The sequence below is a fragment of the Drosophila simulans genome, chromosome 2R, assembly GCF_016746395.2.
Source record: "Drosophila simulans strain w501 chromosome 2R, Prin_Dsim_3.1, whole genome shotgun sequence".
NCBI lineage: Eukaryota > Metazoa > Arthropoda > Insecta > Diptera > Drosophilidae > Drosophila > Drosophila simulans.
The window spans coordinates 21,167,616-21,182,640 of record NC_052521.2 but is presented as its reverse complement, the minus strand read 5'-3'; the positions used below and the strand labels follow the sequence as shown (position 1 = coordinate 21,182,640).

Sequence of the window (15,025 nt, the reverse complement as noted above, 5' to 3'; positions counted from 1 at the left end):
CTTTTTAAGACCAACTATTTTTTTCGGTGTAATCAAGCTTTGGTTTTCTAAAATTTTCAGACATGCGTACTGCTTTCGGTTTTTAAAGTTTCGAAACCACCGTGATTTTCGAACCATTGTTATTTTCCTTCTCGCATTCGGTCACACTATTATCAAACGTAAACAATTGATTTTTCCTGCAAAACAAAAGTTGTTGAAAATGTCGGGAATCGCTGCTAAAAAGATTGCCGAAGCGGAGGACCTGGTGAAACAGGCCGAGAAGAGGTATCCCCAACAGAAATATCCCTCTAAAAGTGGTTCCAAATACAACCCATCTTCCATTGCAGCTTGAAATTGTCCATGCTGAAATGGGTTCCTGATTACGATAGTGCTGCGGATGAGTATTCCAAAGCTGGTGAGTTTTACAAAGAAGGTGTGACTAATATCACCTATCTATAAAAACATTATGACATCAATGAGATATGTAAATACTATGAATTGCAGCCAACGATTATCCCAAAGCATCCATAGCTTTCTAGATACATACACACATATTGGTGTACATTTATGTATCTTTGTTGTACATTTTTAATTCCAGCCACTGCATATCGAATAGCTAAAAGTTATGATAAGAGCAAGGAGTGTTTTCTGAAGGCCATCGACGCCTACAAAAACAACAAGTCCTGGTTCCATGCTGCAAAGGCATACGAGCAGGTGAACTTAAATTTAAGTTAATATATAAGTTAAAACGCTCTAAATGTGCACATCTTCTAGATCATTTTGCTGTCTAAGGATGCCGATAAGCTACACGAAGTTGAGGAATACGCCAACAAATCTGCGAGTTTGTATCAACAGCACGGTTCCCCAGAGGCAGCAGCATCCGCCTTGGATAAAGCCGCCAAGTTAACTGAATCCAAGCATCCTGACATGGCTTTGCGCTTCTATCAGCATGCTCTAGAAGTCATAATGGTTCGTCCTATTTCACACTGCTCTAAGCGTCTATTCTTAAACCACTACTTGTATACTTACCCGACAGATCGAGGATTCCGTCCGTCAAGCAGCCGAGTATGCATCAAAAGTTTCCAGGATACTGGTCAAACTAAGGAGGTATGTATCTATGATCGCAACGAATCACTTTGGGCATACTTAGCTTATATCATCCAATCACTCCAGGTACGACGAAGCCACGAATGCGCTCAAAAAGGAGATCAGTTTGAATCAGCAAACGGAATCCTACGGACAAATTGGACGTCTAGTTGTGGCCTTGGTGATGGTCCAACTGGCTCGCGGGGATTCCGTGGAAGCCGAAAAGACCTTCAGGGAGTGGGGAAACTGCTGCGAGCCGGAGGAAGTGTCCACACTGCAGACCCTTCTGCAAGCCTTCGATGACGAGGATCCAGAGTTAGCTGCTAGGATGCTGGCATCTCCATTCATACGACATATGGATGTTGAGTACGCTATTCTATCTAAAAACATTCCACTACCTCAGGGTATACAGATGGAGAAGAAGGCTGGCGACACTGCTGTTGTGAGTACTTCTATTTTTAAAATGGAATTTGCAAATTTCGTTTTGTAAATTTGGTTCTTATTATGATGATATCGATAGACGATTAAATCAGTCTGTGTTATCGATAGAAGACTGCGCAGTGCGAAGAATTAAACTATATAGCTAACAAGAATTTCGTATTTTCTCTCTTGCAGGAAACCAACGACGCCGAGGACGAAGGTGGCTTGTGCTAAATTTCTTAATGTTCGGTCTGCTTGTTAGTCAAAATATATTTATCGTTAATAATATCGCTTTTAACATATTATATTAACTGTTAAATACAAATTTCATCGCAATCGTTGTACTAATTAATAAATACTAAGATCAATATAATACAACAAACAATTGCTTTGGCCTTGGGATGAATTGAAATTGCAGTAATAAATTGTTGCTATAATAAGTGTAAGTTATGTATATTATTCTATGTTCCAAACAGCGAATGGCTTTTCAAATTTGTAATTCTTCAGTTTTATTACACGAAAGTATAGCCCAATTTGTTAATATAAATAAATAAATTAACGCAAACTATACTTAGTATTTTTTAGCACCCTAAAAAAATTAATAATATTTTGAAAGATCGAAAGTGTGCCATTTCACCGTTCCAAACGCTACGCAAACGACGCGACGCGTCACGACGCATGTTGACACTTTGCGGGCGCCTGACAACCCTAACCTGTGCGAAATAACCGACCAAATTGATTCGTCCGGTTGTTCGTGAAAGAAGGCGGAAGGTTAAACAGTATTTGTAAAATATATACTCGGCGAAGCAGCAATTTGAGAATTGTGAAAGCGAAAAACTACAGGAAAAATGGTACGTACACTTGGGACTCTCGTTCAGATTTCGTGGTAAAAGCGGCCGGTCATTGTGCATTTTTGGGAGCGAGGTGGAGTGCGAATAATGTCTTCGATTCGATGAATCATATAAGCATCTCTCCTTTGAAATCTGTATATACATACATATTTAGATAAGTGTGTATATATCAATCATACATATATTTCCACTTTTTTTTGCCTATATGTTCGTTGGCCATATTCGGGCATATACATGGTCATGAATGTGTGCGTATACATATATACCAAATTAGTCATTGGTAGCAGCGGATATTACTCATTTATTGGAGTGTTCCATACTTCTCAGCCGCCACTCACACTCATAACTGGCAAATTCGCGAAAGGCAATCGCGAAAGAATGCTCCAAAGTGGCAGCTGGAAAAATGGAGCGATTAAAAATTGAAATGTTGGAAAGAGAAATGCACACACATTGGATTTTCATGTCTATACATATATATATTTTTACACACTTGAGCGTGTGTGGGTATACCGCTTTTTTTATATTTCGATGGCTATAAATATGTGCGTATGTATGTATCTGCGGGGCAATGCTTAATGCTTATTTTCTCGCAGACGCAAAATGTGTGTACATATGTACGTCCATATTACCATACAGAAATATGTATCAATATATATCTGCAGGCATACATATTTAAGGTGTGATCGTTTCCTTGCCGCCTTGCGGATGTACATACATACATACACATGTACGTATTTTGTCTGGCTGTGTGTGTGCAGCAGACGGCTGTTTGCATGTGGGACGATTTTGATTTTCTCGACATTTTCCGAATATTATAGAAAATCGGGCATTTTCCACCGTTTTGTGAGCGCAACGAAAGCGTGAGGAAACAGCCACCTCCCTTTTAGTTTTCTTTCTCCCTTTTGTCGGCTTGTTCTCACCCTTAAACTTGCCGGCACTTGTGAACTTACCCTTGAACTTTCCGAGCGCCGGGAAAAAAGGAAGGAAAATCTAGCTGTAAATGGTGCCACGCCCACCACTCCCAGCTAAATCGGCGTGCCAAGTGTGCGCACGCCTTAACCGGTAAAAGTTCTGCGGTGGCAATGCAAATAAAGTAGCATAAATTATTTACCTTTATGTTTGTTATTGCCGGCAATCAAAGAAATAAAATTGCAAAGACGAAAAGGGACGGATATACTGTCAGCTGAAGGTGGGCAGTTATGTCTGCTAGTCAGTTACATACGCACATAAGTACATCAGTGAGGTACAGGGTGCCTCGTGTCTTATGTGGGCATAAAACATTGAACATTGAACTGCGCTTATTGTTTTTACAATTCAACTACTTTGTTGTACTTCATGAACATTTGTTTAAAGGGAGTACTTGGGGAACGCAAAGAGAGCACCCTGTATCACCGCACATACATGCACACACACTTGCCGTTGACAGTTTGGCGCGCATTGAACATTCAAAATACATTCTCTGAATTCCATCTCTACCTTCTCTCTCTAAAGGCTTCTGGTGTAACTGTGTCTGATGTCTGCAAGACTACATACGAGGAAATAAAGAAGGACAAAAAGCATCGCTATGTCATCTTCTACATTCGCGATGAGAAGCAGATTGATGTGGAGACTGTGGCAGATCGCAACGCCGAGTACGACCAGTTTCTAGAAGATATCCAGAAATGCGGACCTGGAGAGTGCCGGTAAGTACCGCTGGCTAGAGACACCCAGAGCACTCAAAACTAACCTAATTTAATAACATCTATTCGCTTGCACAGGTACGGACTGTTCGATTTCGAGTACATGCACCAGTGTCAAGGCACCTCTGAGAGTTCAAAGAAGCAAAAGCTGTTCCTTATGTCGTGGTGTCCCGATACTGCCAAGGTATGTGAATAGCCAATGGCCAAGCAAGGGCGCAGAACTCATTTCGATATCACACACCCACAGGTCAAGAAGAAGATGTTGTACTCCAGCTCCTTCGATGCTCTCAAGAAGTCGCTCGTGGGCGTGCAAAAGTACATACAAGCCACTGATCTTTCCGAAGCCTCCCGGGAAGCCGTCGAGGAGAAACTCCGGGCCACCGACCGCCAATAAACTGTACGAGCACTGTGCATTGCATTTAACAAACAAGGCATGCATGAAACAGCGATGGAAACACGTATCCTGTTGAGATCGCCAATTTGTATGAGAATTTTCTACATAATTTGTATTTTCAGTAGAAATAAAGAATGAAATATTTAACTTGACCAAGTCGCGTTTCCAATGTGGTAAAAATCTCGTACCGCAGAATACACTTTATTATTAGGAGCTAAGATTACAATGTACATAAGATGACGGTTCTAACTTATAGACCAAACGCTTAATAGCCATGCTGGATCACTAGAGTCTGGAGAACCTTTCTGATCTGGTGGCCAGTGTTCAGGCACGACTTCAAGCCCAGCGAGAAGGCCACCGTCAGGATGTCGATTGCGTGTTCCTGCAGCAGCACCGACATCTCCGGCAGATTGTCGATGGCCGTCGCTGCCACCGAGGAGTTCTCGTCCCGCAGGCACTGAATGTAGGCGTTGAGGGTGCACAGGTTGATGTCCGAGTTGCCGGGATTGTGCTTCAGATGTCTGATCAGGATGATGAAGGCGATGGACCGGATCTGGGCACTCGGCGAGAATATTAGGTTGAGCAGTCGTTCGAACAGCTCGTTGATGAATACAAATCTCTTGGAAGTGAGGCACTCCAGCTCCTGCATGGGACCCAAGACCACGTCCTCCGTGTTGGACTGCTTTATGATCTTGACCAGATCGAGGAAGTGCGGCGATATGTCCGTGTAGTTCGACCGGCTGTACGAGCCCAAGGTAAGAACCGATAAGGGACCCCTACTGCTGCCCGCATCGATGGGTGTTTGCGGGTTCACTTCGATGGGATCCTCGGTTACCACGGGCTTGGTGGCCGATGGCTTTACATCGAAATGCTCATCCAGATCGTACTCGTACTTAACTTCCTCGTCGTCCAACTCCGTCGCCGAGTGCGACTTGTGCTGCAGCAGGGCAACGGCCTGGACTAAAACCTGCAGTTTGCCCAGTGAGGTGTATTTGGCAGCCAATTCCTTGAGGATGCCCACGTACTGTTCGATGAAGAGCAAAGCACTTGACGGATTGTAGTTGATGTAGGCCTGGAGCATCTGCACAAACTTGTTCAGCATTTGGCAGGCCTCCTTTACGTTGCTGTGGTGCTTGAAGAAGTTGAAGTAGCACGACAGCGTGTTTTGGATCTCGTTCTTGTACGCCTCCTCAAAGATGGTTGGTTGCAGCAGCTCCAGCGTCCTCAGGATCTGTACAAATCGGTGGAAGTGGTGCTCCTCGCGCAGGGCCTTCATGCTGAGCTGGGCCCGACCCTGCATAATGGACGACAGCACGCCCAGCTGGCGAAGGAAGAGCAGCGGGTGGGAGGCAGCCAGCTTGCGAAGGAGCAGCTCGGTGTCCGTGGACAGGGTTTCAAAGTCCTTTTTGCCCACCAGACTGCCCAAGCAGGTGATCAGATTGTTGGACACCTTGTCCGCCTGGCAGCCCTTCAGATTCTGTAATTTGTACGCCTGCTCGCCGGTTTTGCTCGGTTTCAGAAACTTGATGCGCGGATACATGATATACATCTGCTGGAGGACCTGCAGTTTCAAGTAGTCGGACACCGAACTTTTCTCCACGTGCTCCATTACCTTGACCATGAGGTCTCGTCGCTTCTCCGTGAGCTTAAACAGTAGGTTCATTCGCGAGCAGAGCTTGAAATCATAGTTCTTGCTGTCCAGCTTGACCTCGGAAAGCCCTTCGTGCAGGATGAAGTGGGAGAACGGCTCCAGTTCAGAGGGCCTCAGCATGAAGAAGGCATCCGGCCGTACGTTCTTCGACATGTACTTCTCGCGGCCCTTCCACAGCTTCGGATTGGTGGTCAGCGCCTCGAAGTAGTTGAGGACCGTGGCGTAGTCGTAGTCTTCATGGAAATTCTTGAACAGGTACTCGGCAATCCTTTCGATCGTGTCCCAGTTGGTTTGGTGGTTGATCAGGGACAACAGATAGAACCTAAACTCGCTGCAGGACTTAGAGAACAGAAAGCGCTCCTTCATCAGCTGAGTGGAAACTATCTCGGGATCCATTTCGGACAGCCAGTCAATAAAGAGCCCGTTGTGGAAGAGCTGATCGCTCTTGGACTTGGCCACGGTCTGACAGTCCTTGGTCTGATCGAAGCTTTGGACGATCCCCCGGACGATCCGCTTTCTTGCCACCAAGGCGGTATTCGCCTTGAACTGCTGCACATAAATCTCGCGCGAGTTTCTCAGCATGAACACCAAGCTCTCATGATAGAGTTCGGATTTCTGCAGCAGACTGGAGTCGGCGAACGTGTGCTTAAACATACTTAAGTTCTTTTGGAGAGCGTTTTCCAGGATGTGATACTTGTCGCTGTGCAGCATGCAGCTGAAGAAAGTCCTTAGAAATGTGCAGGCGTGACGGCTCATCGTGACACTGCAACCCACGGCTAGCACCTCTGTTATGGCGTTAACCACATCCGCTCTATTGCTATGCGGGCTTGCTAGCATATCCAAGAGTTTTTGGATCAAGGATCGGCAGTCACTTCGCGACTCAGTCAACTGGTCGGGCTGCGTGAGAATGGTTTGGGCCACCTCCTTGGTGGCCAGGAAGTTAGTGGGTCTATTATCCGAGTCTGAAGAATCGTAATCATCAATTTCCACGGCCTCCTGAATGACCACACTGATCTTGGGCAGATCTGGCACGGTCTGCGAGTGGGAATGCAGATCCAGGGCCTGTACGGTGTAGTGCCCATTCTTCGCACCCCGCGCCTGCTGAATCTCAATTAGTTGCGCCAGATAGGCCTTGTTCAGAATGGCATTCTTCACCAGATCAAACTGCTCCAGTACAGCGGTGTCCAGCATTGCCAGCAGCTTGGACATCGAGTTGACCGGCGTGCCAAAGTTTTGCACAAAGAGCACAATCTGATCCGGCGTTAGGTCGTTGAGAGCCGCCTCAATTAGTCTGTCCACCGAGGAGCGGATCATCTTCAGCTTCAGCCAGTCGGGCAGCAGTTGCACCTGCTCCTGCGGCATGCTGGGCAGAAAGGCCACGGGCGCTGGTCGTCCGGGCGGAAACCAATAGTCCAAAATGGGTATCGATTCGGGCATGTTGCTGTTGGAATAGGTGAGCAGGATAATGAAGGCGTGGATGATGTTAATGTGGAGCGGTAGCTGTACTCCATCGTCAAACTGAACCATCAGCAGGTCCGGATACTCGGTCCACTCGTACGGTTCGTGGTACTCCCTCAGCTTAATTATATAGTTGTTGAACATGACGAAAAGGCACTTCAGTGTCTGAATGCGGTTCTCGTCGGGCACATAGTCGTAGTCCTCCTGCGAAATGATAATGTGCTGAAACATTGTGCTGCGCTCTACAATCAGCTGCGCCATATCGATGACATGATCCAGCATTTCGTTGACCGGATCGTTGAGCGTGTGCGCAGTGATGAACTGAATGTACGCCATAATCAGTTCCGGGCAATTCTCCACCTGGCAGGCAGCTCTCAGCTGGGGAATTATGAAGGGTTTCACCTCGTAGAAGTGCGGAATTTGCTGGAGCGACTTCAGGAGCCATTCGTTTTCAAAGTCGCCAGAGTGCCTGAAGATTATCTTCAGACCCGAAAGAGCAGCGACTCGCGATTGCTTCACCGTGGACGACAAGCGTCTGAAGATGTAGTCCAACAGCTCGCAAACGATTTGGTGGCTAAGATTGCCGTCAAATATAAGGTTTCTCAGGAAATTGACCAACTCGGCATCGCGGCTATTCTCCTCGTTGATGATGTGCGCGTTGAAGAGCAGGAACTCGCACAGGCATTGCACTGGGAGATGGCTGAAGTCGCCCTCGCTGTTCTGAACCAAGTCGGAAAGCCACGGCATGGATTGCGTGGTGCCCTGCCTCTGAATTATGTCCAGCAGCAAGTCCGGCTTGCGGCAGCGGCAGAACAAGTGGCCAAGCTTGTAGGTCTGATTAAGGAACTTTAACTGATCCAGGACCATGGACGGCACTTTGCGCGGAGTGCCCATCGGATCCATCAGCATGAGCTGAGTGATAAGGATCGCAGTTTCCTCGGTGATAACAGCATGCGGCGATGTTTGGGCAGCCAAGTACGTCTCGAACTGGAGAATGTGATCCCTTTCCACGGTTATTATCTAAAAAATCTTCATTGTAGCACCACCAGTTGGTTTATATAATTAAGCACGCACCTGCAACTCATCCTTGGAGGCTGATGAATTGTTGAACTGATTCGTAATACAAATCTCCATCATCATCTTCATTGTGGGATAATGGTCCCAGCAGAAGGCTCCAAACGTGGAGGGGTTGTGTGCGGATATCATAAGCAATATGAGCCACGCCTTCCAGTAAAAAGCGATGATGGCCAGCTTAGGTGGCTCGTACTCCGCAGGCAAGCGAATGTTCTCCGGATGATGGTACTCGGACATGCTGAAGAGGAAGTCGATGATGTCGAATTTGTTGGCCTGCACCGCCGGAATATTGGTGGCCTTCATCCCGGAAACTCGCTTTATGACCAGCAGCAGGACATCAAAGGTGTTTGCGATGGAGAAGGGAATATCCTTGGTGATGCCAATCAATATGATTCGCAGCAGGGTCTCCTCGTGAATCGGCGTCTCAGAGATAATCCGCAGGATTGCTCCCCGCTCCGGCTCTGACGGCCACTGATCGCAGCGGGAATACTGCTCCGGACTGTCCAGCAGTAGAAGCTTGTGCAGCGCCTGGTGGTATTCCGCTGCCGGAATCTTGAAGAGCGTGGGTACTGTTTCGTACATCCAGGACACTGTGTCCAACTGAATCTGCGACATCTGATTGTACAGCTTGAGCAGCGCATGGTTGTTTTTGGTGTCCCGATTGGTTTTCAGGGACAAACTGGCTTCCCTAGCTTGTGGCGTGGCCGATAGAAACATGCAGAGGCACACAATGTCCACCATGGAGTTGAATATTCGCTCCTTAAACTCGAACATTTCGATTTGCGGAGTCAGGTCCTCCCGCTCACTCAGAAACGTTTTACAAAACTTGACCAGGTTCACATCGAAGCGCAGCATCCGCACAAGCTCCCTTAAGAAAACGCGCAGGGTGCGCAGGCAATCGTCCCGCTGAAGCAAGAATTCCTGGTAGATCTCAGCCAGATTGGCAGCTGATTGATCAGCAGATGTTTGAAACATTGTGGCTGGAAAAGTTTGAAATTAAGGATTATGGATGCAATTTAAAAAAGAGTTTTTTCCTCTTACCCAGCATCCCCATATTGTTTGGATTCCTGGTGTTGGATAGCTCATTTTGCACGACCAGTTTCATTACGGTACTCAAGATCTCCGGCTGCAGAAAAATCATCTCCTTCAAGCAGGACATGTAGTGGTTTATAAGGGGCTTGGTCTTGAGCCGCATCTTCACCAGCACCAAGAGCACTTCGTTGTCCTGTGTGTTGCGTCCCTTGATGTTGAAGCAGATGTACGAGAGCAATTGCTGGGCGAACTTGACCAGTTTTCCATTGTGGATCCACACCTCCAGGCGGGAAATGCTCAGACATCGTACCTCTGCAATGCCGGATGTGGTGCACAGGAACTTTAGGAAGTTCCTGGTGTAGTTATCCTGCTGCTGTCGCTTGTTGAGCTGATCCCGAATGGCGTCGCTGACGTGCTTCTGCACCACAGCATCGCTGAATCTGGATTTAGTGGTGCACATGGCGTCGGGAATTGGTTCCGATTCGGTATTTAAGGGACTTGCATCCAAGCTCTGTGTGGAATTGTCCCCTGAATCGTCGTCCACGGTCATGCTGTCTCTGTGTGCTTGCCCAGAAGGCAAGGACGTGCTCACATCCCAGCGGAGGAGACTAATGTGTGGCGTGCGGGTTTTAAAGGCTGCGCATATGTTCTTCACGAGCGGGGCACACAGTTCATTGTCCGCCCAGTAGCGCTCGTTAACCGCATCGTCTATGTAGATGCGGAGCAGCACCTCCGGCCACTGAGAAATCTCCATGAATCCCCGGGTCAGGAGATTGGCAAACAGGATGTGCAGGTTGGTGTTGTACCTCATTTTCACGTTGGCCTCCCGCCGTAAGAAGGAAAGCAGCGCGCAGGCCACTATGTCCGTGCAGAATATACTCGGCTGCACCTTGGCCACGTAGATCAGGGCCAGAAGGGCTATGTTGTCCACCTTGGAGCGCGAGGAGCTCGTCGTTGTCTGCTTTATAACGCCGCATACAAGCCGGCCCACAGTCTCGCTGTCGTTCTGCTCCAAAGCCGCGTATATCGTCTCGACCACGGTCTCCAGATCGCAGTCGACGGCGAACTGCTCCCACGTCTCGCACTGACTGCTGCCGGAGGACATGTCCGGGGCGCCCGCGTCCTTCAGGTTGCCCCGGAACCGCTTGCTCGAGCTGGCCAGTGCGCTGGAGGCTTCACGCTTGCGGTCCGACGAGGACATGCCCTTAATGGGCAGGATCTTCGACTTGGAGTCATCGCGTACGCTCTTGCCGAGCGCAAAGAGTTCTCCGCCCAGCGGAACCTTCTTCTGCGATCGGTTGGAGCCGCTTCCTTTCCCGCGATCCATTTAGTGTCTTTGTTAGAGTATGAAGGTTTTTTCTGTCCATAAAGATGGATAATTCAAGCGCGGTGCATTTTATTTTGCTTTGCGATTTGCAGCCGTGCAACAGTTGCAGTGTGGCCAGACTGCAGGCGCTAGGGCTCAATGGCTAACGCATGCAGAAGTCGGTGCAATTGCTCTGATTCGGAACGATGGAAGTTTTGAAACATGCTTAAATATAAAACATTAAACTGTTTTTTTATATTTTAATTTTTATTTTTTGGCAATTGAGTAACCCAACACCCTTAGGCGCACACTTGCATAAGTCATTTTTCAAATGGTCCACTCTCATGTGCAGATTGTTCTCAAGAACCCCTAACGCGGTCACACTAAAATTGTTTACAAAATTGCAAGGCAAACATAAAGTCTGATAATTGTAAATTAAAATCAGCGCACCAACATGTTTCTGTCCATCGCCCCGCCCCTAATGGACTTCGAGGACGAGCTGCTCTGGATAAACCAGTCGAACAGCGACAAGGTGGAGATCATCTACGACAAGTCCAACTACGTTACCCCCAACACAAAGCACCTCATCGAGCAGGCTTTCCTCCAGCCACTCAGCCTGCAGAACCAGCACATCCTCTTCGACGACCTGCTGAAGCAGAACACGGACATTGCGCGCCAATATGGACTGACCCCGGACAAGGTAAGACTCGAAAGCATTGCTAGATACATATGTCTTATCCGTGCTTTCTCCATCTCAGCTACCTCTGCTCGTGGAAAAGAATCCTCTGATCTCCATTGAGATCCTGCTAAGACTGATGACGACCTCCGACATAACTGAATACTTCAACGTGTTGGTCAACATGGACATAACACTTCACTCCATGGAGGTGGTCAACCGGTGGGAATGCAAACATCGCGTATTCAAGGCTTCTTTAACATGCTCGAGCTCTCATTCCAGATTAACCACCTCCGGACCTTTGCCCACTGAGTTTATTCACCTGTACATCAGCAATTGCATCTCGACTTGCGAAACAGTCAAGGACAAGTACATGCAATCTCGCCTGGTGCGACTCGTTTGCGTATTTCTGCAGTCCTTGATTCGGAACAAGATTGTGAACGTTAGGGTATGCTCTACTACCACTTCCTCGACTGTGCTTAGTGACTCTAGTTATGTTTTCCAGGAACTGTTCATTGAAATCGAAGCCTTCTGCGTGGGTTTCAGCAAAATCAAAGAGGCTGCTGCCTTGTACCGGCTCATCAAACACTTGGAAACAGGGGAGAGCGCTCTGTCGTCCAACTCCCTAGCAAAGTAGTGGTAGTGTTTAGCAGCTTTTAAGTTTAAAGTCTAGTTCATAAATAAAAGCAACAACTCCAGCTGTACATGTAAAACAAATTCGCATTTAATAACTTAAGTATCTAATGTAGAGTTGTGTGTTTTATGAGTGAGTGTTAGCTGCCTCGTTGGTGTGAAAGTAAAGTGGCTCGGCCGAGGGCTTGGGGAAACGGCTCAGGTAGCGTTCCAGTCTTAAGAATTTAATCGAAATCAGGCGCTTGTCGAACCACCAGCCGTTGATCTCGTTGTGAATCGTGCCGGCGTCCTCCTCGCTGGCGCAGCGGATGTACACGCAGCAGGACTGCACGTCCAGCTGGACATCGCAGATCTTGCAGCGCGAGCCGACCTTCTCGATGATCGACTCCACGATGGACTGCTTCAGATTGGCCTGGTCCACTTCTGAGGAGTCGAACATGTGCCTAATCTTAAGGCAGGGAGTCGGCGGGTTGGCAATCTTGTTCGAGTTGTCGAAGGCGGGACTCTGCCACTTCTTAACCAGGCCCACATCCTTTTTGTCAACGTTCCTGTTCCACGCAATTGTGCGCATTGCCTTCCCGTCACGATTCACCATACCGAACAGCACACGGCTATCGTTTTTCTCCAGCTGCTTGAGGGCCTTGTTCCAAGAAGACAAGTGCTTTGAGCGCTTTTTGACTGGCAGAAACTTCTCCTGCAGCTCGCTAATGATGACCTCGGGACTCTCGGACTGGGAGCTCAAATAAATTAGCTCGTTTATTATGTCCTTTTGGAACTGGTCGACCGCCAACAGGGCTTCCTTCTGCTTAACTCGGTATATTACTACCGCAACGTATACGATGAGAAATCCAGCGACTATCAGGAGAATCGCACCGATCACGGTGAAAAACCGGGTAACTTTCTTCAACACAATGCATTTGAGCGGCAGATTGGGTTCAGACAGCTCAAAGTGCGAGGTCTGTCCAACATGCTTCGTAGAATCCACCACTTGGATGCTCCACTGCGGGTTCTCGGTAATCAGATATTTGGCAGCCATCAAGTTGCTGTGCAGATTTCCCCTGTGAGTCTTTGGGTTGCTGACCATTTCCCGCACAAACTCTCCTATTTCCAAAGCGGGCGACAAACTGGCATCTTTGCAGTGATGGAGCCTGGCTCGCTCGTTCAGATGCCTAAAGAGTTCCTCACTCATGTCCAGCGCACCACTTAGCGAATCTTTTGCTATGCAATTCACCTTTTCGCTGATCATTTGCATATCGTTGGGGTTACATAATGTATACTTCAGTGCGGTCTTATCGATGGGACTCTGCTCGAACCTCTTGCCCACATAGAGGACAGTGATTATTGTCAAAAATATTAAGAACAGCGAAATTAGCACTCGTGGTATTACATAGGGCCTGATGTCGGGATTCCTGATGAAGGATTTAAGGTCCGACAAGGCGAACCGAGCTAGCTTATCGTTCCTGGGCGGGATTCTCGACGCCTGGCCAGTGGGATAGTTGAACTTCCGCTGGATCGTGGTGTCCCGAAAGCTGAGCAGTCTATTTACCACGCCTCCGTCGGACAGCTTAGCTTTTCCGCTAGGTTTGCCATAGTTATTCGACGTGTCTATGGCGTACGGCATGGAGCATGGCTGCCGGTATTTGCCATTTAGCCCCAAGCTGTGCGGCGAGCAGTCCCCATCGTAATTGGAAGCCACAACCGGTGGTGGGGCGTACATCTTGGAGGCGGACAACTGAAGCGGGCTTGAGTCGCTCTCGTCGAAGCTGCGATTGTAAGACGAGGAGCCTGCGGTCAGGTCCAGGTCGTTATTGTTGTCAAGGCCATTGGCGTAGTTTTGGGGCGGTTGGGGGGCGTGGTACTGGTGGTACTGTGGAAATGGGGGCGACTCTTGCTGCTCCTTGGAGTACAGCACGTACTTGTTGCTCCTCTTTTTCAGCTTGTCGGCGCGCGTGTGCTTTCTCAACTTCTCGATGAGGACCGCTCGCGTTGTTTCCGTCACCGGAGTGCTGGGGAAGCCGCTCTGGATTAGCTTCCTGTGCAGCTCCTTGTCGCTCAAACTGTTCAAACTCTCGGTTGACATTTTTCTCGCTCTGCAAGTGAAAGAACATTTTTTAGAGTGTAGGAAACGCACACTGCAGCACACACATGCATACACAGGAATGTGCATATATAACTGCATAGCGAAGCACATTTTCACAAGCCCTTGGAAATAAGCAGAGGGTTTTCGGCGGCTTATGGCCAATAAGTTTCCGCTTAGGTCTGATTATTCAATGGCGTAAAATATGTTTACCATTCAAAGGAAACGGGAAGATGTGCGAAATTTATGCAGTTTATAAATAACATACACGTACTCTAGTATATAAAAATCGAACACTTTCGCATCACACTACGGGCTTGCAGTGTCACAGGCCAAAATTACATAAATATAAAATGAACTACCGACGTTAAAGCAACAGTCTTACAACCATATTTTGATTACAAATTTTTACGGCACGGCACATACTAAATTATTAAGTCAAGGGTGCGGCGCGGGACAAAGTGAAACGAAATGGAAATGGAATAGGTTTAAGAGGGCCTGACATATCGATAGGTTTTTTACAATAAATCAATTATTTAAAGGGTATATGTGGCAATTGATGTACAATACGTTAAGGGTGCTATGATATTTCTAAGAAACTACAAACAACTTATGAGAAAGAGTCTTGTATTAGTTTTATTAAACACCATACAAAAAATTGGTTCAAGAACATAAAAACCCTCCAGGCGATAGGTTGTTTTTCGTTTGT

General features: G+C 47.5%; 5 protein-coding genes across 8 annotated transcripts; 3 read left to right on the top strand and 2 right to left on the bottom strand.

Moving 5' to 3' along the window:
• Window positions 1–106: 106 nt before the first annotated feature.
• On the top strand, window positions 107–2,322 carry LOC6736000 (gamma-soluble NSF attachment protein). The gene is made up of 7 exons (XM_002082873.4): window positions 107–264; window positions 327–394; window positions 578–693; window positions 754–948; window positions 1,016–1,086; window positions 1,153–1,507; window positions 1,681–2,322. The coding sequence occupies exons 1-7, from the start codon at window positions 200–202 to the stop codon at window positions 1,717–1,719; spliced, it is 909 nt and encodes a 302-aa protein (XP_002082909.1). The 5' UTR covers window positions 107–199; the 3' UTR covers window positions 1,720–2,322.
• On the top strand, window positions 2,187–4,561 carry LOC6735999 (cofilin/actin-depolymerizing factor homolog). Its single transcript, XM_002082872.4, has 4 exons — window positions 2,187–2,336; window positions 3,828–4,018; window positions 4,094–4,199; window positions 4,263–4,561. The coding sequence occupies exons 1-4, from the start codon at window positions 2,334–2,336 to the stop codon at window positions 4,407–4,409; spliced, it is 447 nt and encodes a 148-aa protein (XP_002082908.1). The 5' UTR covers window positions 2,187–2,333; the 3' UTR covers window positions 4,410–4,561.
• Window positions 4,562–4,571: 10 nt separating this feature from the next.
• Window positions 4,572–11,094, bottom strand: LOC6735998 (integrator complex subunit 1). The gene is made up of 3 exons (XM_016168853.3): window positions 9,634–11,094; window positions 8,593–9,572; window positions 4,572–8,538 (listed from the first exon to the last, which is right to left on the bottom strand). The coding sequence occupies exons 1-3, from the start codon at window positions 10,949–10,951 to the stop codon at window positions 4,675–4,677; spliced, it is 6,162 nt and encodes a 2,053-aa protein (XP_016029373.1). The 5' UTR covers window positions 10,952–11,094; the 3' UTR covers window positions 4,572–4,674.
• A 179-nt stretch (window positions 11,095–11,273) lies between these two features.
• On the top strand, window positions 11,274–12,323 carry LOC6735997 (CCR4-NOT transcription complex subunit 11). 2 transcript variants are annotated; one of them, XM_002082870.4, is made up of 4 exons: window positions 11,274–11,630; window positions 11,689–11,828; window positions 11,889–12,054; window positions 12,112–12,323. In XM_002082870.4, the coding sequence occupies exons 1-4, from the start codon at window positions 11,385–11,387 to the stop codon at window positions 12,241–12,243; spliced, it is 684 nt and encodes a 227-aa protein (XP_002082906.1). In that variant the 5' UTR covers window positions 11,274–11,384; the 3' UTR covers window positions 12,244–12,323. The 2 variants fall into 2 exon arrangements, with proteins under 2 accessions (XP_002082906.1, XP_016029372.1); XM_016181244.3 differs by having other exon boundaries at window positions 11,889–12,323.
• Window positions 12,309–14,984, bottom strand: LOC6735996 (inner nuclear membrane protein Man1). Of its 3 annotated transcripts, none has more exons than XM_039291652.1 (2): window positions 14,969–14,984; window positions 12,309–14,329 (listed from the first exon to the last, which is right to left on the bottom strand). In XM_039291652.1, exon 2 carries the CDS (start codon window positions 14,317–14,319, stop codon window positions 12,367–12,369), a length of 1,953 nt encoding a protein of 650 aa, XP_039147586.1. In that variant the 5' UTR covers window positions 14,320–14,329; window positions 14,969–14,984; the 3' UTR covers window positions 12,309–12,366. The 3 variants fall into 3 exon arrangements, with proteins under 3 accessions (XP_039147586.1, XP_039147585.1, XP_016029370.1); XM_039291651.1 differs by lacking the exon at window positions 14,969–14,984 and adding an exon at window positions 14,581–14,816 and having other exon boundaries at window positions 12,309–14,331; XM_016168851.2 differs by lacking the exon at window positions 14,969–14,984 and adding an exon at window positions 14,591–14,816.
• Window positions 14,985–15,025: the final 41 nt, after the last annotated feature.

What these genes read in the sequence shown, in the direction of transcription:
- LOC6735996 (XM_039291652.1), bottom strand. Translation starts at nt 14,319, where the DNA reads ATGTCAACCGAGAGTTTGAACAGTTTGAGCGACAAGGAGCTGCACAGG.
- LOC6735997 (XM_016181244.3), top strand. Translation starts at nt 11,385, where the DNA reads ATGTTTCTGTCCATCGCCCCGCCCCTAATGGACTTCGAGGACGAGCTG. An exon ending in ATGGACTGACCCCGGACAAG is followed by an intron (nt 11,631 to 11,688) that starts GTAAGACTCGAA and finishes TCTCCATCTCAG; the next exon opens with CTACCTCTGCTCGTGGAAAA. An exon ending in TCCATGGAGGTGGTCAACCG is followed by an intron (nt 11,829 to 11,888) that starts GTGGGAATGCAA and finishes CTCTCATTCCAG; the next exon opens with ATTAACCACCTCCGGACCTT.
- LOC6735999 (XM_002082872.4), top strand. An exon ending in TGCGGACCTGGAGAGTGCCG is followed by an intron (nt 4,019 to 4,093) that starts GTAAGTACCGCT and finishes TCGCTTGCACAG; the next exon opens with GTACGGACTGTTCGATTTCG. An exon ending in GGTGTCCCGATACTGCCAAG is followed by an intron (nt 4,200 to 4,262) that starts GTATGTGAATAG and finishes ACACACCCACAG; the next exon opens with GTCAAGAAGAAGATGTTGTA.
- LOC6736000 (XM_002082873.4), top strand. Translation starts at nt 200, where the DNA reads ATGTCGGGAATCGCTGCTAAAAAGATTGCCGAAGCGGAGGACCTGGTG. An exon ending in GGATGAGTATTCCAAAGCTG is followed by an intron (nt 395 to 577) that starts GTGAGTTTTACA and finishes TTTTAATTCCAG; the next exon opens with CCACTGCATATCGAATAGCT. An exon ending in ATGCTCTAGAAGTCATAATG is followed by an intron (nt 949 to 1,015) that starts GTTCGTCCTATT and finishes CTTACCCGACAG; the next exon opens with ATCGAGGATTCCGTCCGTCA.
- LOC6735998 (XM_016168853.3), bottom strand. Translation starts at nt 10,951, where the DNA reads ATGGATCGCGGGAAAGGAAGCGGCTCCAACCGATCGCAGAAGAAGGTT. An exon ending in AAACAATATGGGGATGCTGG is followed by an intron (nt 9,573 to 9,633) that starts GTAAGAGGAAAA and finishes AAACTTTTCCAG; the next exon opens with CCACAATGTTTCAAACATCT. An exon ending in CCTCCAAGGATGAGTTGCAG is followed by an intron (nt 8,539 to 8,592) that starts GTGCGTGCTTAA and finishes AAGATTTTTTAG; the next exon opens with ATAATAACCGTGGAAAGGGA.